At 36.4% G+C, this 26,164-nt stretch overlaps 1 protein-coding gene across 1 annotated transcript in view; it reads left to right on the top strand.

Annotated features, from left to right (window-relative positions):
* The window catches only part of tm9sf3 (transmembrane 9 superfamily member 3), a 114,632-nt gene that overhangs the window by 77,414 nt on the left and 11,054 nt on the right, over nt 1-26,164 (top strand). The window contains exons 10-13 of the mRNA XM_039737321.1: nt 17,720-17,859; nt 22,570-22,638; nt 22,748-22,894; nt 23,686-23,769. Coding sequence (XP_039593255.1) covers nt 17,720-17,859; nt 22,570-22,638; nt 22,748-22,894; nt 23,686-23,769 — 440 coding nt within the window. The remainder of the gene's footprint in view (nt 1-17,719; nt 17,860-22,569; nt 22,639-22,747; nt 22,895-23,685; nt 23,770-26,164) is intronic.

Here is a 26,164-nt window from a genome sequence, read left to right as displayed (position 1 = left end):
GTACGTTGTGTAGGAAGGCAAAGTAAAACTCCCATATGACTGAAAGGGACCTGCAGGCCAGTTTAACTGGTGCATTGCTCTACTTTGCAGCGTTACTTACACTAAATATATACAGATGCTCTAGGAGAATGTCAAACAGTCAGTCAGGAAACTGACGCTGATAAAAGGATGGCTTCTACAACAAGACAATGATTAAGTTGAAATCTACTGTGAAATACCTTTAAACACCCAGTGAATGTTTTGGAATGGCCCTGGCGGTCCCCATGTTTGAACATTATTTAAAATCTGTCGGTAGATCTTCAAAGTGCTGTGTGCACGAGACAACCCAAGAATATCTTGCAGCTGGAAGTGATCTGCAAGGAAGAATGAGGAAAAATTCAAAGACTCCTAGCTAACTACAAAAAAAAAAAAAAAACATTTGTGAGGTGTGATTGGGGGTGTTACTAAATACCAACTTAGCAGGATGGATGTTCAAGCCTTTGCAAATGCCACATTGCTGTCTTTTTTATATATGTAGAGCTTTTCCATTCATCAAATAAATCATACCTTTATGTTAACCGTTTTTTGAAAATACTATGCTTTAGTTTTCTTGTTTTCAAAATTCTGATTGCAATTGTTTACTTCAAATGTAAAAAAAATTGGGTTGGGATGCCCAAACATTTGCATGAAACTGTAAATGTTTAAAAGTATAAAAAGAAGCAGGTTGAATTACATTCAATCCAAGGACTTACAATTCTCTGGTATCACTTTTACATAGATGGAAGTAAAAGTTTGGCATTGTAGCAGTGTCCACAAGTGCCATAGCAGGATACTGAGAATTGAGTCTGTATTGCTCACACAAGCTGGTAGATTCTGTAACTTTGGGGCCCTATGGCTAAGAACCTGACCTCATCAGCGTTGGAACCTTTATAATTAAGACAATGGTCCTCTAATGCAGTGTCCAATATGAATGCAGTGATACATAAGCTGTTTTATGTATATAGGACCACAACCTTTTAAAGGTTTTAAAGACATCTTTATCCAATGCAACTTACAGAAGAGGTCAATATAGTCAAGTGTTACGAAACAAGGTTACAAAATTTGTCACCACAAGTGCAAAGCTTTGGGTAGTTGTACAGCAAATCTTCAGTGACTTGGTGACACATACTAGTATGCCAGTACTCCTGCTGTCCAAGAGTTCCAGTAGTCAAAACGCGATAAGAACAAAGCCTGGATAAGGAGTTTACTGCATACACTGTGAGTTATCTGTAGACCCTGCATATGTTGTTTATAATGAATCTGTAAGACCGAGATACTATTGTGACATGATCAGTGACATCTTGGTCATTGGCCACCACTCCATGGTTGTGTACCAACTTGGCAAGTGTTAATGATAATGAGTCTGTCTAACCAGGGTTGGGATTCTGAGTAGACAAATGAGCTGGAATAACGAGAAGATCTGTCTTAACCAGGTTGAGCTGGAGATGGTGTTCCTTCATACAGGTTGCAGTATCAATGAGACATGCAGAGATTCCAGTTGATACCATGTGGTCCTCTGGAGGAAGAAATAGTTACACCTGTGAATTAGTGGCATAGCACTAATAAGAGGAAGGCATTGAACAGGATAACGGAACAGAGTGAGGAGGTGTATACAGAGAGAAGAGGAGAAGATCCAACACCAATCCTTGGGGTACCCCTGTGCTTTTCTGGTTCACCCTTGACATCTCATCTCTCCAGAACATGCAGTAGAAGCTGCCCAAGAGGTAGAACCCAAACCACCTAAGGATAGTCCCAGTGATGTCAAGGTCAGAGAGGGTAGCAAGGAGAATCTTGAGGTTGACTGTGTCAAAGGCAGAGGAGAGATCTAGCAGGATGAGGGGCAGATATGTTGGAATCTCTGGATAGAACATGCAACATCACTTCCTGCACGCTGATCCACTGCATAAGCTTCCTAAAGGATAGTGCGCTGGAGCCTTCTGCCATGTACCATGTGACGCAGCTCCAGTTTCATCATTAAATGTTCTAATGATACTGCTGTCATTTGCCTGGTCACCAGAAATGATACTATAACTTTCAAAGAATATGGCTGCAGTAAATAATCTGTTAACGTCAACAAAACCCTCTAGTCATATATGTCAGGAAGTGGATCAAAATTCCATCTTTACTGATGGACAGGCTGTTGGTCAGTAGGTTTTTTTTCTTAATATTGTATTTTGTGCTTCTTGTATTGTATTTACACAATGTTTTGACACCCATTGCACACACAACCTACCTGGAAGGGTGACAGTCTCTTTGAATCGCCCAAGATGTCTTCCATTTTCTTTGCATGTTTTTTTTTTCTTTTCTTACCATCTTAGGGAGTCAAGGCTAGGGGGCTGTCAAAGCCCATTGAGCCATTCCTTGTGGGAGTTTGTGCTTAACAAGAAATAAGTAGTTGTTGGATATAAAGTCTTAGACTCGTCTTCACTGCTGAGCTGATGTTGGATACCCAATTCAGAGTGATGTGTGGTTTAATAAGCATTTCCATGGGTAAAATGTGTGGTGCTGTTTCCAAAATTATTCAATAATACATTTGTTATTTACATACTGGTATTTGCTGAGACCATAGCAGATTTTATATTATACCATGATGCGTTTTTTTGGCTGTAGTGCCTGTTCCTACTGCACAAGCATTTTTTTCACTGTTTCATTCTGGAAAACATTACAGAACCAGTAGCACTTGTGCCACAAGGTACAGAAACAGTTTCTACCCTTAGGTCATAGAGCTATTTGATATTATATCACTGTTCATATTATAATTTTTATGAACAAGAGCATTTCACTTTTTTTCTAAATATCATCTGATAATGTATTTACTGTTTTGTGTTGTATTCATTGGCAGCTGTCTATTGCTAGTCTATAGGAGATGTGCAAATTAGAATCTATTTTGTTTACTTGGGACAGTAACAACATTTTCAGAACATAACATTACAAAATATTTTTCAAAGCAAATAAGTATAATTAAAAGCAACATAATGCTGGACAATTTTCAAGGAGAGAAACTTCCAAAAGAATATATTACTCAACATGTACTGATACTGCATTTGAATAGATTTAAAATTTAAGATAAATATTCAGCTGAACCGGAATCCATTTAATAATCAAAAATAAGTCAAACAATAATTGATTAAAATGCAAAAGAGAAAAGGTTATTGTAAATATTAAATCTGAAAACTGATTTGAGTTTTTAATGATGTGTTTTGCCTTTTCTCTTTAAAGAAAACAGAGTTGTGGCTTTCAGTGTCTGTCCCAGGGAACCCAGGACAGCAAGTTTCATTCAAACCAATTTCACAATCGGAGAACCATTCATACTTTTAAATCTTTTCCGGCTGTCATTAGTAGTCAGAAATATATAATTTAATACTGTCAGAAATGTACAAAAATTCCAGTATATTAAAACAATATATGTTTTCTTAAATTCACATTTTCCCAAATAAGTTGCTTCCTTAAGATTATCCAAATTGAAGAGAAAAACGGAGCTCAAATTCAAATGAGCTCACAAACTTAAGAGTGGCCACAAAATCAGGTTATTTCCACTCCTGTGATTAGTAACAAGCAGCAGATTTAACTGCAGAAATATTAAAAAAATAAGTGTAAGAGCACAAAATCCTAACGAGCAAGATCAAAACAGCTAATTGAAGCACAAATAGCTGCTAAATTCCTCTGGAAAATCAACAAAACTGTTGGGTAATTATTGATTGACACAATAAAGATAGAAACTAGGGAAAAAACTTGTTTAACACAAGAGTCCAATTAAAAGCAGCGTGTGACCCCTGCTTATGAAACTGAATGGATGGAAAACCTTACAGCCGCAGGGGGCCTCCAGCAGTGAGATTGGGAACCACTGAAACAGACACACTGCCACACGGTACAATAGGAATAAACAGAGCCTCACTTGTACAGCTCTCTGTTGGTGATCACCACTCTTCCTGTGTTTCTCTGAAGCTACTACCATCTAAATGTACCAATCTCCTCTACATAACCGTCCACCAGATTCTGCCAAGTTTGCTTCTCAGTCTTTTGCTTCTGCTTTATTATCACCCATTATCTATTCTGTTAGCAGCACTTGCTGGAGTTTACTTGAGTTGTATGCATTTCATTTTAACTTTGAGTAGGTTTTCAATTGTCCTTTTGTTTTCTGAAACAATTTGGGTACTATACAGTACTTTTGTTATACTTTATATATGCTACTATATATAGTCCAGCAGAAAGAGCAGCATGAAAAAACAAAAGTATAAGAGATTCCTCTTTGAAGTGGAACATTGGACTAATGATATGAGGGACATTAAGAAAGGCTGAGATGTGCACGTTACGTTATTTGGGCATGATATCTAGATAATCTGCCTTGGATGGTCTGGAAGAAAGTAATATTTTTAGCATCAGTATTTTAGGTGCTGTTTGAATCTTGAATAAAGATCACAACATTCTCGGGTATTCCTCAGGGTTGCACCAAGGTGGAGCCTGTTGTGGAGACTGCAGCAGTAAAACAACAACAAACCCTGGACAAGACACTAACTAGTCCGTCACTGATCCCAATCATACCAACACTCACACGGTCCAATTTAAAATCACCCGTAAACCTAAGGAGAGTGTCTTTGAAGTATGGGATGAAAACTGGGTGATCATGCCAACGCCACACAGATGAAGAATAAGCATGGAATTTAAACTCAGAATGTTGGATTCATGAGGCAGCATTACTCCCCACTGTCCTACTTAGTACATTTCTTTAATAACAGTGTAAAAAAGCTGCATCAGAATACTGTCCATAGCTTTTTAAGCAGAAGCAGGCATTGACATTAGTATTCTGTCTGCTACTTGCTTGATAACACTCCACCCAAAACTGGTGATGGATAGTCCTCAAATTAAAAAACATTATTTAACTTTGTTTTCATACAAAATTATAAGACATGTTTAAGACAAATTACTTTCTCAAAATGTGGTCAGTTATGCAGAAAAGATATTCAGTAAACCAAGAAATAAGTCTCTGTGTGAAATGCTTTTAACCAAGCACATTGACATGTTTATTACTAGCTTTGCCCATGTAGTAGTAAAACAGGACAAACTTGTAATAATTTATAATGAGAAGAATTTATATTGTTAGCTTTCATATCCGAGAGCCTCTTGATATATAATATTTTTGGTTTTGCTATCGGGGTGAGAATGTAGCTGTGACCTCTTTACCAAAAATGTAAAAAGTTGGCAAGGTATCTCTGGCCAAGCAGAAGGTAGATACAGTCCAACGTCAAAACATTTCCACTGTATCTGACTGTGTTCGGCTTTGACGGGAGAGCGTCCCCCGCATAGGGAGAAGAGCATGTCCCCGTGATATCTCTGCCAATGAGTAGGTACCATTCTAAAACACATGGTTGTGATCTCTCTCAAAAATGTCTAGTCACTTTAGTGAATCATCAAACCACATTTGATTGATGTTTTTGTACTACTGCACTCTTTTTATCTGTTGGAATGCCCAGGCTTTCTATTCCTTTTGTGAGAAAATTACTGAGTTGTCTTTTACCTCTTTTCACACCCTTTCATTTCCCCTTGTGGCACCATAACTGATGGGGATGTTCCTTTTACTCATCTCTTTTTAAGTCCATAGATTCTGTTTGTTCTCCTAGGATTCTTTTTATCATTAATGAGTTTGTCCTGGTTAAGCATTTTATTGCCTTTTCACAAAGGATGGAGACGGACCTCAAGGGATCCGATGCTCCTTATTCCCTCCATGCTCTCAGTACATTTAAGTTGAAGAGGCGGAGTGAACTATGACAACATCCATTCCACGTGCAGCCAGTGACTAATGCCCAGTCTTAAAGTTGGCGTGTAAGTTTTTAGGATAAATCAAATCATTGTTACACTGGAGCAGTGAAACGTAGATATGTATTAGATCTCCAAAGAGTGTTGCACACCACATCAAGGAAAGTTTACAGATTTGGTCTACAGATTTAGCTCAAAAAGAATGAGTATATACTGTAGATTTCAATTCAAAGCAGAACCAGATCTCTAATCTGCAGGGTAGCAACAGAGGAAAAAACTGCATCCATTTTCCTTTGCTAAACAAAATTGTGCTTTACAGCTCCTGCTTCTGTATTAAGGTTGCACAAAGCCAGAATAAGTATTGCCTTAGGCAGCTGCATGGGAGTGGTTTGGAGGCCAGGTGTCTGCCTATCATCACATTGAGTCGCCATCATCTCAAAGGGCCAGGTGCCATTTATACATCAAAGGGGTGTTACGAGGTGCTAAAACAGGAACGTGTCTTCAGTTTCGCCCATTTATAAATCAGCCTGGCAACAGGCGCTCCACATTTTCTTCAAAAAGACTCTGTCTGACCTCGGTTTATCCATTTGATGTTATTTTTTTCTTGGATTCTCTAGAAAACATTTGCAGCACTAATTTGTGATTAGAGGCAGTAGAATTTAGTGTAAAGGAGCTGGTGAGGTTGAAACCAAACCTGTAATGTCAGGTTAAAAATACAGTTCATTTGAGCCTTTATTTGTACTGTTTTGCATTTCTCAAGAGTGTCCCATTGTGGATAGATTAAGTATAATGAGTAAGAGTATCATACAAAGTGGCCATTGAACATATTATACAGTGGAACTTCGGTTGTCAAACATAAATTGTTCATAAAGACTGTTTGGAAACAGATTTGCTTAAAAACTGAAACCATTATCCCATAAGAATTAATGTAAAATGGATTAATCTTTTACTAAACCCCAGATGATTGTTTGTTTATTTAAAATTTTATAACAGTATTTCATACATAAAATCGTGTACAGAAACAATGAAAATGCGTAAAATCTTAGACAAAAAGAATAAGCACAATAAATAGATAAAAATGCAGATAAATATTTCACTTCACTTTACCTGTACAGAGGAGAGTCGGAAGGTGGTGAGGAAGGATAGAGATTTTATTGTTTGGTGCGGGTCCACTTCCATAAAAACATCAGTAACAGTCCTTTTTCGGTCCCATGGTAGCTTATTAAGTAATTTTTATAAAAAGCAAAACAATAAAACACAAAGAAAGCACTACAGATTCAAACAGGAGTCTGTACTGAGTGGAGACTAAGGTGTAACTGACACTCTCATGCTGTACATCTCAGCCCATGGAGCACATGGTTGCCGATTTGCCTGTTTGGGAATCAAGGCAAGGAAATTTGAACTAGGAGTCTTGTGGTTTAAAATCCATTGTTCCAGCAGTACAGTACTACTTATCTGTCATTTTATAAGTAGAAATGATATTTCTGTACTGGTTGTGGCAGACAGCAGTCAGGTGTTCATGGACAATGTTGCCCAAACTATACCCATCTTGGGAAAACATATAAAGTTAGAAAGGACTGATGTGATAATTTGGCAGAGGATTAAGATAAGTAAGCTGAGAAATTGCTTGATCATGGTGAGAGAAAAAAAAAAAACAAAACAGGCAAACAGCAGCCATGTATGTGCACCATAGTAGGTGTATCGGGAAGTACCAAGATCAATGAACTTGTGTATGTAAGTTGTCGCTGTTGGCAAAAGAAAAATGGGTCTCATCTTGAGAGATGTGCAACACTGTGAAAACAGATTTGGAGAACAAAACAGAAAACTCACAAACTAAAGTAATAGCTTTTAAACCAATGTTTTTTTCTTTATTTGTCTTCCATAAAGATTTCAAATTGCATAGACAGATTGCTCTGTTTTTGGTAACTGCAAACATAAAAAAACTTTTGATACTCTGATTAGATGTATGTTGTTAAATTTTCTTAAGTGTTTTTCATTACTGCATTTAAACAAACATTGTAGTCTTCTTTTACCAATTGGACCTGGGATATCAAACTCCTGTCCTGAAAGGCCACATTGGCTGCAGGTTTTTGATCCAGCCACTTTTTCCATTATTAACCAATTACTAATGCCAATAGAATATATTCTTTTGCCTTGCATTTTAATTGAATTTTTTTCCATTAACCCATTTTCAAACCATAATGAGGTGCAAATTGAGCCAACAGATGACCAGGAAAACGTATATCCAGTTTGTACCAGTTTCTTTCATATGATAGCTGTCTCAAGAAAAATTTTGAGAAGTATTTATCATCTTTGGTCCACATGGCATTTGAAGGGCATTCTCTGGAAAAACAAAAATCAGTTTTAGAAATAACTGGTGTAGCTGAATTAGTACACTAACAAGCCATAGAATTAAGTAAGTTTCATTAACAGCTAAACAGGAGGCTAGTTGGAGCGATAATGGTAGCCCTCCTGGGCTGTTTCAGATTCTTGAGTTAGCTAGTCCTCTGTTGGCCCACTTTGTATCTTATGTTTAGTTTCTGCTTATGGGATAGAAAAATTGAGTCAATTAAAATTAAGGCAAAAGAACTGTTAAATTAGCATCATTATCTGGTCACTAATTAGGAATGTATCTGAAATGAGCACCAGTTACTGTGAGACCTTAAGGATCTAAGTTCAACACCCCTGAGTTAGCACTAATCAGCAAGTCTTGATTCCCTCTTAAGTAGTGTTTCACAGTGCAGATAACAGGTAAAAATACTGCCACCTCATAGTGTCCTTTAGGACAGCTGTTCAATAAGTTTTATATCAGGTAGTTTCATCATTCGGCGCTAATGTATTGGGCACTGTTAGCCATTAGAGCTGATTCATGATATGGCTCAGTCTTATAATGAGTAGTGTTTTCTAGTACAAGTAATCGATAGACACTGTCATGTCACATGTACTTTTACCCAATGGAACTAATAAATAACACATTATCTCCTAGCAGTTAATATTACTCAGTTGTTCCAATCTTTGTTATTTTAAAATGATCTCAAGTATTCCAGAAAAATATACAAGTTAAGAAACGGTCACATCACTTATCTCAGTTTTATTAGTTTATTTTAACCAGAACAGTTCAGGAGCCACTGTACTGTAGAAACCCAGCACAATGAAACAGCCTAGATTATTTATTTTTAAAACAATTTAATGGTGTTTCTGTGCAAGTTATTGTAGTAAAATGAAAAGACAGATAGAGCTTGATCTCCAATGGGAAATTTGGCTTTTTACAGACACTCAATAAATTGATAAATATATATATACACAGTGCATTTTTAACACACTCCAGAATGAAATGACAGAAAAACGTCTGTTTTAACAGTTACAATCTCAGACAGGCACTATAAAGATGCATTGTAGTGTTTCCAGACACACTTATGCTGAATTGGATGGCTGGAAGTCCTCTGTGTTAGGGTGTTAGAGGATCTGCAGCTTTTTCATAGTGGCACTCAGTTTTATTTTAATTCTTTCCTTTGCTATTACTTCCAGTGGGTCCAGAATGCATAGGAAATTGCACTGGCCATCATAGAGTTGTAGAAGATGTGAAGGATGAAACTATTCACATTAAAGAAATGCAGTCTTCTAAGAAAAAAGAGCCTACTCTGCCCTTTCTTACATAGCTCCTCATGAGACCAGTCCAGCCTGTCATTGATGTGGACCCCCCAGTACTTGTAGGAGTGCACCACTTCTACATTTGCTCACCCAGTAGTGACCAGACATAGAGGCTCTTTGTTGCATCGAAAGTCAATAACCAATCAGTTGCACCAAGAAAGTTCTCCACCTGACTTCTCTGTGTCTCATCTCCCTTATCAAAACGCCCCATAAATGCAGAATTGTCTGAGAATTTCTGCAAGTCACATGATCTGGTGTTGTATTTATAGTCAGAGGTGTACAGAGTAAACATTTTTTTTAGTGAGTAAAAGGGAAATTGTATCATTTTTGAAGGTGCTGATGGAAAGATTTTTTGAAATTTAATAGCTCTGGTGGCAGAATGATCTTGAAGAATTCTAACTTATTCATGAAACAAGAGAATGAAGCAATTTAATAACTCAATGAATCAAACTGCCAGAGTCCCCTGGCTGATTTGTGATATGATCAAGTAATGAACACTTTTAATTCCTCTTCTGATGAGGTCTGATTGCGTTAACTTATGTTTTGATTGGTTTAACATTTTTGCTTTATCAGAACGTTTTGGGTTGTATTAGATCTATCATATTATATATATTTTTTAATAATTTCCAGTTAATTTTCAGCACCAACAAAATAAAAGTGTTTATTTATGTATGCTCATGGAGCAGCAGAATCTATACCAATAACAAGTTCAAGGCAGGAACCAAAGGTTGTTGGGATGTTTGTACCTTGCAGTGCATCGTTTTTGGCTTATGCCCATCTTTTTACAAGTTTTCAGTCACTAGCTCACCTAACTGGTTTTATTTGAACTGCTGGAGAATTCAAGCTAAAATACACAAGGAAAAAGCACCTTAAAAGCAAAGATTTATTTTCTTCTGCTTAAAAAATAAACATAATCGAATGTTGTGCCTTTGTATCCCAGCCTCTACTGGGATTAGCAATTTGTATTGTTCTAAAGGGATAACCTCTATTGACATCAAATAAAATGATTGAGATTGCTTTTATTGAGGTTTTTTAGGCGTTGTGGCAGTGCTGTGGTTTACATGCTCTTTTCCTGCTTGCACTGAGTTTCTGTTTACTCTAGTTTCCTCCCACATGCCAATGTATATAGTTTAGATCTCAAAATTCGTCCTGTATGTACATTCTTGATTATGTTGTAGTATAGACTGATGCTCTCTCCAGATTTCCTATATTGTGCCAGGTGCCACTGTGATACACTCTGGCCAGCCACAACTGTCTGTTGGAGTATGGGAGTTAAAACAGTGAATGAATGAATGGATTTTGCTTTCTTATACCGAGGTTATAAATGTGGGAAAGCAGTTTTTGTTTCACACACAGATGCTACGGCATTAGATATACTCAAAGCTGATCCTTCATCTAATGTTGTGTTCTTTATTTGGCCCAGAATATTCTACTTAAAAGAATTTAGTTTCCAATCAGAATTTTCTTTCACTTTTCTGTTTCTGAATTCACCTTAGTATGTTGTGCTTCTGTTGATCTTGTTTATTCAGCTGCACCATAGTACAAAAGATCTCTGTCCTGCCTGAACGAAGAAAGGGAGGCCACACATCTTAGCTTGTGCCAGTCTACAAAATGGAAAAACTTTCTCCAGGAGTCAACAGACAAGTATAGATGTGCCCTTGCACATCTATTAATCAAAATATGTATAATGCTGCGGACTATAGCTTAAATTTAATTACTTTAGTTTTTAAAATTAATTTTTTTTGCTAATTGGAGCTTTTTTGTTATAGTAAGTCTGTTTAGCATCAGATGACTCACTTATTAGGAACTTAAAAATGTCTAAGGTGTCACTTGTTTAATGCACATGCAGTATTTGACTTTCAGCGTGGGTGTGTGTATGTATTTTCTATATGTATTTCGTATGATTTTATGGCCGTTTGTTCACTTTCTTAGGGAAACAGCCTTCAATCTTGGAATTGGGCCTCATGGTGTCTTTGCTACACGTAATAAACAAATCCGCACCGGCCTCTTTAAGTAGGTAAATAAGGAACTAAAATGATAAAGTTATCAGCTTCATAAAAGCAAATTCCTTACTTTTACTTGCCTTTCCTCTAAAGCAGATGGTAGTTGCAGTCATTTAGGATTTCCAGTTACGTCTTAGTTGTTTACAAGGTGTCATTCCATTTTATTGCCTCCTTAAGAATGTTCATTGAAACCAATTGTTTTAAAGCCACTTTGTCATTTCATGCTGAGTACAAATCAGTCACTTATGTTTGAGGGAATTTGATTGTTCACTTTTATAAAGTATAAAGTTGTGTTTATTTCCGCTGTACAAGGGAACCAGTATGACTGTTCGTTTATCTTCACACAAAGCACCAGAGGAATTTTAATGAAAATTGTATTCCTTTGTGTCATCACTGGAAATGTGTTACTATTTCATCAACTCTGCATTTTTGTTTCTTTATTATTATCAAGCATAGCTACAATTAGTAAAGTATGCTTGGAAATGTAGGTTCTGTTAGGCTTTATAGCTTGGGTCGTTTAATTTGCTATTCTGCTTATGTTATAGAAATACAATATCTGGTTTAATATACGTTTAAAGAACTTCTATTGTTTCAGACTTTAATTAAAATATGCACACTTTATTAAAATATGTTACAATTGTGGGGTGTAGTGTAAGTTGATGTGCAACTCTGAAATGGTTTAGTTTGGACTGATCCTCTAACTGAGGTTGATTTCTTCTTTTCTATTGGAATGTGTTTCACTCTTGTGAAAGATGAAACTAAATATGTGTGCATACATTCAGTGGCCACTTTATTAGGTATAGCTACATGCAAAGGCTAATAGTCTGATCCTTCAAACAGCCAGTCCCATGGCTGCAACTCAAAATATTTTGCATTAAACCTTGTTAAAAGGTTTAGTTGTTCGAGTAATCATTAGACTGTGTAAGACACGTAATCCATGTACAGTAACTCTGATCGATGTATGATTTTGTTGGTGCCAGACTCCAGGTTTCCAGCGTCTCACAAATAGCTGGCCTCCTGCTGTTTTACGTGGTAAAGTCTCGAAAGTTTACAAAGAATGGTGAAATATACAAAAGCTTCCAGTGAGTAGCCGTGGTTGAAAACGTTTTGTGAATGGGACTGGCATCGCCAAACAATGTATTAAACTTCGAAGCAGACAGGGTACTGTAGTAGAGGACCACTATGGGTTTTGCTTTTGACAGTGAACACATGAGCATCAGAACTACTTGACAAATCTTTATTTCTGCTAGACTTTTGTGTAAATAGCATGAGTCTGTCCTGCTTTGTGTGAATGGTATTGGTTGATGGTGGAAGTTCAGTGGTGAAGGTTTTCCCAGCATACATTATACCTTGTAATACCAATCCAGTGTCCTTTGAATGGCATGGTATACCCTGAGCATTGTTGCTGAACCTATGAGTTCAGTGGTAGGCATAGTCTACCCTGTTACAAACAAATGCTTCAGGCACAATAATGTAGCAGTCACAAACTATACACCGTTTTGAGCCAGTTTCTTCAGTACCACGGCAGTTTCAGCTTAGTCTACTGACTTGCACAATCCTTGGGTTTTAATCTAATAGTGCATCCTTGAGGATTGTGCATCATTGAAGTAGGGTTACCTGGGAGATTCCCTGCATGAATGAGTGGGCATAAAAATCTGAGAGAGTTTAACTTTGTGATTTATTTATTTTTAAATGGATTTTAAAACTTGAATTGAATTCAACCTTAATAGTTATATTTTATCATTTTATATGATGACTGAATTTAAGTAATACACTTTTCAATCCATCCATTCTGTAGCTGTTTAAACCATTTTGGAGGTGTAGGCTGCAGGTTCTTGCCCCAGTGCAGCACTGAGTACAATGCAGTTGCAACTGCAACACATGGCACACTTACATGCACACTCACACCCAGTCACACTGCATCAATTTAGATTTGCCATTTAACCTAAACTACATGTCTGGGATCTGGAAAAAAAAAACCAGAGCATTCTTAAGAAAAACGTTGAAGACCTGCAACTCCACACAGATAATACAGAGATCTTGGACTTCAAGCACACCTCTGGAGCTGTGAGGCAGCTGTGCTAACTGTTGTGCCTTACTATTTGTAGTATAAGCTAAATACTTCTGTTTGTGTGTAAATGTAGGAAAAGAAGAGCATATATGTCTGTAAAGTCATTTAAAGCCCAATTTATATTGACATAGATTACAGACTCATTTATTTGCACTGTTTTGTACAGTTTCACACTATACCATTGTGCTGTACTATAAACCAACTTGTAATGGTATTCACTTTGAAAAGGGACAGAATAAAGTCACAGGTTCACTTTCTATCGCAAACTCGACGTGAGACCTCAAATGCTTAACCTCTTTGTACTCGCATTATAATAATACAAAACCAGTTGTACTTTACATTTTTGATTTGTAATTTATTGTAGATTGAAGTGTAAATTAACTTTAATCAACTGCAAGTGACACATGTTTCTAGCCAGTATGATTGTTAAAGTAATGTACTCTTTATGGTTCAAACAAGAATCTCAATACATTGAGAAGTTTTTCTTAACATATAATTTAGTGATAGTGTGTTAAGTTTGAATTATAATGGCAACAAGGAACTATTTTATAGTGATTTGTGAATTTTGACATTGATTTTCCAACATGGTTGTGATAAAGTCGATCCCACATTGTCTTAATAAAAGCATCTGAGTTTCTTTTATTCTTTTTATTCTAGAGTCGGGGGCATAGTAAACTGAAGCAATTATGCGTGCAAAGTGATTTTCAGGAGCAAGGCAGTCGAATTTTACAGGAGAGCAGTTCACGGTCCCTTGAATTTATCTTTTCTTTCCTTTTGTGGTAGTAGAGGCATATTTTCGCTTTTGTGATAAAAGGAAAACAGATGGTTTGACATCTGTATTGTGTCAAATGTGTAGCCTTTCAGAAGCATATGTATTGTGTGGAGGACTGTGTTTCATAATTCTTCTTCCGTATTGAAAGCTGCATTTATCTGAGTTGGCGCTTTCCTCTGAGGCTATCACTTCTCTGTACATACTTCAATCAAAAATATTTAAAAAGTTTTCCAATGCAGTTTTTTAGGGGTGCCAGATAACATTACAATATGTTCTCCCATCATGTGCTTGAGGCTATTTAAACTGCAGGGGAATTTACCAGTACTTTTAGCCACAAAACACTTTTTATTTTTAAACATGTTAAAACATTTTCATTTATACATTTTAGCTGCTGTTGTCAGCATTTTAATTAATTTTGTTCAGATGTTTATGTAAAAGATAATTGCAGTTGTTTCAATAGTGCAACTAATGGCAGATGAACTGACTGTTAATGAGCTATACAGAGAGTCCATGACGAGTACAGAACTTGGAAACATTATTTTATATAGTGCATTTCTGTCAAGAACAAGGCCTTTATACTCTATGTATGCTCTCAAGTGGGGTGTCGTCCTTACATACACATGAAATCCATAAAGCTTTCCTGGCACCACGGTTACATAAGCATAGTAGGCTAAAAAATTAACCATATGTAAGGGACACTTTCATCCAAAATGTTCTCATTTATATTTAAAAATGGAATCATGAATAGTCTGTATTTTTATTACATGTGATGTCATAGGTTATAAAACCTGTTCTTTGAATTATTTCCAAGCAATTTAAAAGGACTTGATCTATCTTTGTATCTACCTGTATGCCTGTCTATCTCTGAAGCAATTAAAACTTTTAACTTTTACAAGACTAACAGTTCTTTCTATTGCATGGTCTCTCCAATAAATTTTGACTTTTTTTAATAGTATTTCAATGAACCTAATATGTAGACATAAAAAAACACCATCTTGACGAATTGTACAGGGTCAGCAAGATAATCTGGTGGACATGACAGTTGCTGATTTTGACTAACTTCTGTGTCTTGAGATCTTGGCCCGATTGTGCCAGTTAAGCTTTGTGGTGCTTAATGGTTTATGGAGCTGTCAAGTCTGATGTGTTGTACTGTCAAACTTCCTCCTAGTCTGTGAACCAGAGAGAAAGAGAAAAAAGGACACTATGTGTCACTTCTCCCCGTCTTGGGGGCAGGGAGGATGGGAAAGTGCCCCTGGGAGGGCTTGTCTGGACAGATGCCAGCCTAAGCCCGTTTCGCTTCGGTAGCTGGGCAACACCCACTGTTTAATGTGTGAAAGACAATTAGCCAGTGGGCAGTGTGACAGAAGAATACACAAGGCTTTTCTAATCTTCGAAGAGATTGTAACACATGGGCATGTGACACAAATCAACCAATTTGTAATGTTTTGACAGTAAATGTCAGAATTCAGATTCAGATTCTTTTTAACTTTTCTCTTAAATATAACAAAGCTGAATGCATTGAGAGCATCTACTTATAAAATATGGAATTCAAATTTTGGTTTGAAATTAATGATACCTGCAGAACATTGGAAATTTGTGAACTCGGTTTTAAACATTTTACAAAAACTTACCATGGTGGTAAGTCTAACATGGTTGATTTTTCCTTCCATCCATCCACCCACCCATCTAACCTGCTTTATTTAGTTTAGCTTTGCAGGCAGCTGCACAGAGTCCAAAACCAGCAGCAATTTATAAGTGCCTAATAATGCTCAAAAGTAAATGCTTAGCAGGATTAAAAAACACTTTGTACAGGAAAGCAGACATTTCCACAGATTTCTGTTGTTTTTCAGCATTTTTGATTTAATGCCTATATGCGTTCTTTTCATTTTACAGCTGAACTCATTTTGGACATTTTTAGAGAGCTGGGAATAGTCTTGTTTATTCTTTTTTTTTTTTGAGTCACAAGTTAATAGAATGGATAGTTCACTGCCTTTCAGTGCTTGTTTGACATGATTTGTTTTGAGAAAGAAAATGTGATCAATATCTTTCACCTGTGTATCAATTGTTCTTCTTTTGTGTATTAGTGGGCACCTGTTGTGGACTGAGGTCCTGTTCAAGATTGCTTTCCCTACTACCTCTGATACACTCTGAATTGAATTAAGCAGAATCCTGGGATCACACCCAGGCCTGGGCATTGTTTGTGTGAAGTGTATTCATTCTCTGTTTTCCTTCTAAATATCAAAAAACGTACATTTTAACTTTATCAGCAGCTCCAAATAGGCTCCAGTACTACAGGGATAGGTGTGGGCTTACCACAACCCTAACCAGAATAAAGAGGTAGAAGAATAAATAGGTAAACTCATTCCTGTAATATTTAAAAACTATGAATTATAGAGTCACTGTACTCTGTGGTTCCCTGAATACACAGAGTGTAGCTGAAAGGAAAGAGAAAAAAGTTGGGTCATTAGCTCATTTACAGGTATGCATTGAACTGATCCAGGAGATCTGAAGCAATAAAAACCAGATTGTCTGTGATTTGAATCATCTGTCAGTTTTCGAAACAGTCCTAGAGTAAAGTTTTGAAGAGCAGTAAAATATGTATACCAGTTTGACATACATGGCAACGTTCAGCAGAAAGATGATCTGTTCAAATGTACAGTGCCTCTTCAGTATTTTCATTCTTTCCTTATTGTGTTAGATGCTTTTTACAGGCTCTACAGCCTCTCATAGTGCCTTTTGCTCACTGCCTGGAGTTATATAAATACTTGGAGGTTCATTTTTGAATCTAGTTTGTTTAAGAGTACTGAGTTACTGATGTAGCTGCTCTGGCATTAGAAATACTGCTGCTGCATTTCAAGTCTTGTTCTCAGAATGGTTTAACGTATTGATCCAACACATGTAAAAGCAATATGTGCAACCGCTGAGCAAGCATGCACACTATCACATTTCTTTGCAGTAATCTAATTTGCTTCCTTTCATTGCTGACAAAAGGCACTTCTGCCTCTATGGATGGCAAAAACTACACTTGTGTGTTCCGTCTTAGGTTACACACGATCAGATTTGGGCCAAACCTGCTATCCTGTTAATAGCCAAACAGCATGTGTCATCTTACTTTGGATCACAGCTTAACCAGCAGTATTTGCTTTAATTAAACCTTTCTCGGTAGCTTCAGTATAACGGGGGATGGGATGGTAAGGAGTTGCATTGTTTTTAGAATCTGCACCCCTTTTCTGACAAGCAAAAATGTATTTTTTATCTTTGTTTGAATTTATAAAAATAGAATAAAATGTGAATAGGTAATATGGTATATAATCAAGAAGCCCTGCAGAAGAATACACCCTTTAAAATGTCATTTTGTTTTATTTGAACTCTTTCATTGCTGCTGATTCTTTTAACCAATTCTTTTTTTTCCCCCTCTGTTTGTTTGTTCTGTATTTTTTTTCTTATTAGGTTGCTGTTTGTTGTATATGCTTTTTTGTTATCCTTCCTCTGAATTTGGTTGGGACAATCTTGGGCCGAAATTTATCTGGACAGCCAAATTTCCCTTGCCGTGTGAATGCTGTGCCACGTCCAATCCCAGAGAAGAAATGGTAAACATAAATTTATCTTTAAAAGTTTATAAATCACTTTGTTTGGCTACATTTTATTTGAATTTCTATTTTGTTAAATCACTTCATCTGTCTCTAGGCTTATGTAAAAACTAAGCAAAAGGTGGTAAAAATTAGTCCACCCCAATCCATGTGCATGTGTACAAATTTTAAAAAATTGTAAATAGTATTGATGCAGCCCCTAAGATGCCAGTAGCAAAAATCAGTTGCACTATTGGGAGCCTTTTGAACCATCACCATTGATAACTTAACTGGATGGGACACAGCAAGTGAAGACACATAGAGTCAACAAGAAATGGTTGAACAAGTGCAGATGCTTTTATTAAAAACAATCCATCTAAACAATCAAGTGTCCAAATAAATAGTGCAGTGCTCAGTTCCACGCATACAAGTAAACCATTTTAAGGAGGAGAAGTCCACCAGCAGGCTCAGACACCCTTCTTCTCCTCTGGCCTGAGTCCTCATCTGTCTTGTTTTTTTTTTTTGTTCTCATCCCGATCTGTCTTCCCTTTTGTTATTTTTTTTCCCCTCTTAAAGCTGCCAGTTGCATGGGAAGGTTCCATGCCTTCACCATTACCATGCAGCTGGTGGCTTTAAGTGGAGAGGAGTGTGATAAGGTAGGTCCATAGCTTAATAAGCAGGCATATAAGTAAATGAAGGTCTACACTTGCATCTTTGGGTGGGGCGTGGTAGTGTGGCAGGAGTGGTTCTATCGCAGGATGTGGGAATGGACAACCCTCACTCTCGTTTTAAAAAGGGAATTGCAAGGACTAGAAGGAGATCCAAAGAACAAGAGAAAAGGCAGACGATGGTTAAAGAATATTGGTAAAGGGGAAAATAAAGATGGGTAGAGAGTTGGAGAAACTGGTGCAAGAGGGGCGGGGAGAGCAGCATGCAGACAAGTGTGAGAGCCCCAGGAGGAACGAGCTGATCAGCACTCAGTGGGGCTGGGTCACTGCTGTTGAGCGATCTCTGGTACCAGGAGTGACAGTGGATCTCTAAGCACGGTCTCGTCTGGAGGAGCCATAAATTGGCAGTAGCGGGGGGTGAAAATACTTTTGCGGGGAGGAGTCAGGAATGGGTAGCGGTTGGATAGAGCAAGGTCCGGAGTGTGCAGCCTCATGGCTGCATTCTGGGGACCCGGATGAGGGAAGGCTCCGCAGGTGACCCGTCTAGCGGCAGGAAGGATGGGAAGGTGGAGCAATGTCCGGATTGGGAGCCCCCATGAGGGACAGATGAGGCCAGAGAAGAACAGTTTCTGTGCCTGCTGTTTGACTTCTCCTCAGTCTAAAAGGTCCGAATAGTGCAAGCCAAAGAGTCGTCAGATTTTTCAAGGGGCACTGAGACTGAGAGTGGTTTTTAAAGGAAAACATCCCTTGTGGACTGTGTACGTGTCCTCAGTTACCACTGCCCATCGGCAGGTTACATTATCGACAGTGGTGGGTTCAAGATGCTCCTAAACTGAAGTGGGAGCATGGAACCAACCTACATCATCACAAGGACATGATTTTACATTTGGATGAACAGTCTAGTATTTTACCCAATCCATTCAGCAACTAATTTCTATTTCTAGCAGCCTTTGCAAATCACACTAAAATTTAAAAAAAAATAAATCTAAAATAAAATCTAAATCTTTTTAGACTTTTTGGAACCTCTATTTGTGAGGTCATAAGAAAAGCCTTGGTCAGTCCATTCACCCAAATGTGTTTGTCATCTTCTATTCACTTACTGTGTTGAAAAATTACATTAATGTTTGAAGGTATGCATTTGCTACTTTCAGTTGCTTTATTAAGCCAGCTTTTCTTACCAGACTTTGAATTAAAAGTTTTTTATAAACATTTGTGTACAATGAACACTTTGCTTCTATTTGTGCCCCTGTGTCTTATAATGGAAAGCAACTATGAAAGAGGCACGTAATGTACATAACAAATCCACTATTAAAAAGCAGAATATATGGTCAGTAGCTTAAAATTAAATGAGTGATTTGCTTTTCCACTTCTTGATGTAATTCTTAGAAGCCCTGAATCATTGTTTACAGAAAGCACCTGCATTTACGTAAGGGACACCTCTCTGAATAACCATTAATTAGCATGTGTGCTTGATTTATCTAGCTGATCCCTGACACCTGTTGTGCTTGCTTTTTAATTTTGGTGGCCTTAATCTCTATATATAGCGCAATCCCTGTTTTTTTTGCTTTTAATGCACAGTTTTGTTTTCCAAGCCATAAGCTTCTCATTTGTTTTATCCCTAAGTCAGGTTTTTGACATGTAACTTTTGGCCTTTATACAGTTTGATCTGTTGACAAAGAAACATCACCACACAAATTGTGATGATGGTGTCATAGATGGCACACTTGCCTTTTAACCAGTATATCAAGTATTTGTGTCACTATTTTCGCAATGGCTCCAAGGCCACTTTGGGTAGAGCTATATTGTCTTTGGAGTTCAACATTACACAACCATCACTACTTATCTCTGTTGTGTTTAACATGTATAAAATCAGATTTTTTACGACCCTCCCCCCCAAATAGCATCAAAAGTGTGGAATCACTAAGAGATTTTCCTGTTTTTTCCTGTTTTGATTACATCTTGCCTGAAGAAGGGGCCCGAGTTGCCTCGAAAGCTTGAATATTGTAATCTTTTTAGTTAGCCAGTTAAAGGTGTCATTTTGCTTGGCTTTTCTCGGTTTTTGTTAGAAATTGATACTTATTTCATCAAGGTTTAAATTGATTTAAAAGTAGATCCAAGATGTTAATGTTGCAAGCAACGTTTAGTGCTTGGAATGTCAGTTTTTAAATCACATATAACTGCCAAGCCCAATTTTCAGCAGCCATTACTCCAGTATCCTAATTTTAAACGTTCTTAGCTCATATTCAGTTATCCATGTTAGACCATTTTAGACCCTAAAATGTGTGCAAAAGATTTGGTAACATTGATTGATTATAGTTTTCTGTTTGGTCTTACATAAAATATACTTATAAACAGCAGTGTTCTGTTTCTTAGTTTATTTAATTTATTCATTGGATTAATGTTTTGTATAATGTAGTCTAATCACAAAAAATGCATTTAAAACTTAAACAGAACTATTGATTGTAAACTGAAAAATAGCAACTTCCACAAGACCTGTGCTGAGTACCACATGCATAACTCCTCCCAGCTTCGCATCTGCCTTGGAAAGTTACTGATTCAACTTTCCTGTGAATCTTGACTTGACTTTATTCACACATGCACTTGACCTTTGTGTTTATCAGTAAATTACTGGGATGGCCTGCATGTGTGAAAGTAGTTTTAGAGAGAGATACTCAGACAAAATGCTTATCTGCAATATGATCACTCCATTAGAAACCATGATACTCTTACTGGATGGTTGAGCAGATATTTCATACACTTTAGCCCCTTTTATACTAGCATTCCAAAATAGATTCTAAATTGTTCTATTGTTGCAGTGCCTGTAAGGGCTAATCTATAGTTTACCATTGCTCATTCAGAGATGATAACCTAAAGAATAGTTTGCAGACGGTCCTATACAATGTAAATGCAGTAAGGTATTATATTAGTAGTTTACCAAGCAGTTTTATTTTTCCATATTATTGGCAACACACAAAATAAATCCCTATCAAAATATATTGTCAACAGTGAATATTGTTTTTAATATCCCGTGTTCATTTATGCATTTCAACAAGGACAAGTTTTTCTGGTTTACCTTTAGGGACCAGGATTTATATTTTATCTCTTAAGAGAATTACAGTAGACAATATCTTTAATGTACAGCAAGTCTACATGGGTTGCTACTTTGACTTTAAAAAAAAAAATGTAATTTTAACCTTTATATTTACTGGTAGTCCTTTTTATATCCTTAAAGTATAGTAACCTATAATAAACTAGAAATTGACTAGTGAAAACTTGTTAAATATTAGTAGTAAAAAAAAAACCAAAAAAAAACTTTTAAGCTAATTTAAAAAAAAAAAATTACATGTGATTAATGATGTTTCATCTGATTTTAATGGGAAGATTTGTATGAAAACTGGCCATTGATGAGCAGTAAAATGAAGATAAGGACCTGAAGATAACACTGTTTTGCTTATTTTTCCTGGATCAAGGTAGCAGCAATTGCTGCAGCACAGAAAGTATGCCAGTCCATTACCAGGCTAACTTGTGCACACAGTCTTTCGCAATGAGACCAATGTACTTTAATTAATGGCATTGTCTTTGGGTGTAGAAGGAACCCAGAGGTCCCAGAGGGAGAAAGAAACAGTGCATTGGAAACAATAAAGTATAATCAGTATTATGTTTATTAATCTCACTTTGAGAAGACTCTACAGTAGTTTTTAAAAGCTGAGCCATTCTGGTATAATGGAGGAAGGAGGTTGAAAGAAAATATTCTTTCTTGGTATTTGTCCGAGCATTCTTTCACTTTTAATATGAAGTTAAGTCTTCACTGATAACTTGGGCTAAAATTTAAGGGCTGAAAACATTAATGAGTGTTTTATAATTTATGGATCACTAAATTTACTAATCTCCACCTGTTGAGTGGATAATCAAATTACAATACAGCAAAAAACTGTTAAATTTAGATGTCACTCAGCTGCCTTTGACATTGTAAGAACTTCATGGATTTCTTGTGTTTTTCACACTTTGAATAGCTTTCAGGACTTTAGGCTTACTAATCTAATCTGTTTAATTTCCATGTCAGGTTTATGGAGCCTGCTGTCATTGTTTGTCTTGGTGGAATTCTTCCATTTGGCTCCATTTTCATTGAGATGTAAGTTTTATTTTTGGTTTCATATTGTATTCTTTTAGACAATGATTTACTGATAGTATATATTCATGAGAAGTAGTGACAAATGTTGATGAGAAACTTTTCATTTTAGGTATTTCATCTTTACCTCTTTCTGGGCATACAAGATATATTATGTATATGGCTTCATGATGCTAGTGCTTGTAATCCTCTGTATTGTGACAGTATGTGTGACCATTGTGTGCACCTACTTCCTGCTCAATGCCGAAGACTATAGGTGGTAAGTTGTTTTTCTTCTTATTGTCCTAGGTGGATAAGGTGCATGAAGAATTAAAAAAATATATTAATAATGTGTTGTTAGGTACATAACTGTACTGACATATGATCTTGGGCTTATTTGATAAATTTCTGGTGTCCCTCTTTCGTTTTATTCCATATGCTTAACATTGCAGAATTTTTCAGCAATTCACACATTTTTTTTAATTTTTATCTTATGATTGTCTCTAGAAAGAGAATGATCTGGCCCATACCATTACAATAAACAGTTAACTTACACAAATGTATCTTGTACATATTCATCTTTATGGCAACTGGTGGTGATAAAGAGTAAACTAAGGCAGAAATTAAAAGAGCACATGGTGATGCGTTCTGTATGGCATAAGAAGGCCACCTCATAAAGTACTATGCAGTCTTGAATTCATGGTGGAGAGAGAAACCTCCTGTAATGTGGCTGTGTCCCATCCACAGCTCAATAAGACATGCTTCTCCCTACATTCTTGTTTTGTTTCACAAGCAGTGTAAGAATGTGAAAGTGACATCCTCCAGTACTCTTGCTCACCTAAACTTTCCACTACACAAATAATGCAAGTACTGTAGTGCTACTGTAAGACCTCTTAGCTGAATTTGTTTGGAGTTTGTGTTTTACTTCATGTTGCCCTGATGAAAGTACAGGAGGCATTTTAAATTTGCCTCTAACTCCAGCAAAATATCCACTTTGCATTTTATGTATGCTTGGATGTTTCTTTTTCCTATTGCTTTTATCTTTTTTTTTTTTTTCTTTTTCATCAATAGGCAATGGACAAGCTTTTTGTCTGCAGCATCAACAGCAGTCTATGTTTACATGTATTCTTTCTACTACTATTTCTTCAAAACAAAGTAAGTGTCCCTTGCTGTTGTCCTCTTATTAGTTGTAAAATAATGATTAATGTAACCCATTATAAAGTGGCTGCTAATACAGGATTGGTTCTTGAGCCTATTTCTGCATGGATAGGTTCTTCCTCCCCAAAATTCTAGGTTTCTGGAAACGAATGGATGAATGTAAAAAAGAAAAATGTTTTGTTTTGGTGCACAGACCTTCTTTTGATGTGTATGTCTTAATGAGTAAATTCTGCCCAAGTTTTAAAAATAGTAAGTCAGCCATCATCATAATTAGTGCCTTTTTAATTAGTGTTTTTTCATTTTTTTTGTTTTTAGAATTATGCCATTGTCATGTTAAAATGATCTAAAACAGAAAGTTGCTGATTGAGTTCCTCTGACAATTTATGTGAACGTGACTGTGTTTTCAAAGTAAATCAATTCATCTCACATTGCCCCGTATATTAGTTTCATAAATTGTACTGTTTTTCAGGTAGATACATATATTAATGGCTTTTCATGAGCACATTTAAACATTCTTGAAATGCCTCTTTCTAATGTCTTAAGGATCATTTTTGTCCTGTATTTATCTTGTTCTCACCTGTGCTTCATCTGAAATGCACAAATCATTTTTGTACACTTGCAACAGTTATGCTTTTTCGGTTTGTGAAAGGTTTGAAAATGTTAAAATTAAGAAGTATTTAAGGCCAGAAAGCTTTGGTAATGTGCAATGTTAATTTAAAAAAGAATAATAATAATTAAATTACTTTGAAATCATTTAGTATCTCCCATAATCATAATTATGCCTAAAATAAGAAAAAAATAATCGAAACAGTGAATGTTCATCTTGACATGAGGCAGCTCACACAATAAAAGTACACAGCTAAAAAATACTAAAATTGTCTGCTTTGCTAGTGTTTAAGAAAAATTACATTTAATTTTTGACAAAATGGAGAAAGGATGGATAATGACCTTAATTGTCTGCTGATGGGTTAAAGGCAAGGATCTTAATCTAGTTTTCTGCAGCTCATAAACTTGAATTAAACAAGCTAAAGGAGTAGTTAGGTGGGGTTGGTTTAGGTGGGGGTTAGGTCACTTGAGCCCAACTAAATAGGAGAGTTATTAATAGGAGTTATTGTTGGAAAGGGTTAAATCTAAGGAAACAAAAATCTAATGTTTGGAGAGAATTTAAATCATTAAGAAAAAAATAAATGGAGTCAGGAAGGAAGAGAAACCTCTTGCAGATAGAAGTCTATGAGAAGACCTTACAGCATCTGTTTATCAAAAAAAGAGGCAATATAAAAAAGATCAGAGGATTGCTGGATAACAGAAATGTGGCATCTGTATAATGCACAAAATCAGAATAAATAAATTGTGGATAAATGCAAAAATAATTTCTTTGGTTAAATTAAGCTAAGGAAAAATAGAGTAAATATTACATCATTACACAAGCTAAAGAAAGGAAAATATATTCAGCTTAAGAGTGAAAAGTACATTTTCTGAAATCTTGCTATCAAGAGTGAAAAATGTATGGTCAAATGGAAAGTTATGAAAACAACACACGAAGTATTGAGTCCGGTCAGGGAGTCAACAAGACAGACAAGAAAAAACGCTGTTGTGAAATGCTGACATTGAGATGATAATTGAGGAAAACAGGACATGTTAAAAACAGAAACCAAACTTGGGGGTTGATTGGGTGATCTGTAAGAAAGAGATGCAAAGTATTGGTAAAGCAGAGGTGAGAGTATGTTGTGAAAATACTGAAAAAGATGAAGGAAAGTAAAGCAACAGGCCCAGCTGTACTTGTGACATAAATGTTAAAGAAAGTAGAAGGCCCTTAAGTTGGTTGGCCGAGTGACCTGTGCAACATGTGTGTGAAAGTAGAATTCCTGAAGAGTGGAAAAGAAGTGTGTTCATTACAGTATAAGAAGGAAATAGCAATCAATTTCAGCTTGGGTCATATCAAATAATCAAGCTTTTGGAGCAAACAATACAGTTGGATCAGAATGCTGAAAAAAAGAATGAGGGATTATGTGAAAGTTGGCAAAATACAGTTTTGAGAATGTGAAGGGTAGACCAGATGATGCCTTTTTGTTGGACAAATGCTGGGAAGCATCAAGTTAAGGAAAAGAAGTTGTATAATGCATTTCTAGGTTTGGAAAAGGTGTTTGGCAGATTGCTGGAAAAGGTGTTGAGGCAAGCATTGAAAAAGTTAGGTGTGGATATATGATTAAGGTCTATAGTGGTCAGAGCAGCAGAAAGGGTAGTGATGTAGTGTAAACCTAGAACATAGCTGTTTATCCAGTGATGACGATGATTGCACTGCTTACCATTACATGTATCTGAGAGGGTTTGACCTATCCACCAAATAATTGACCAGAGCTGCTTGTTAATTAAAGTTTCAGTGGGAAATATA

Source organism: Polypterus senegalus, chromosome 1 (genome assembly GCF_016835505.1).
Source record: "Polypterus senegalus isolate Bchr_013 chromosome 1, ASM1683550v1, whole genome shotgun sequence".
NCBI classification, from domain to species: domain Eukaryota; kingdom Metazoa; phylum Chordata; class Cladistia; order Polypteriformes; family Polypteridae; genus Polypterus; species Polypterus senegalus.
The sequence above is the reverse complement of the archived record's forward strand: the minus strand, read 5'-3'. Positions and strand labels throughout refer to the sequence as shown.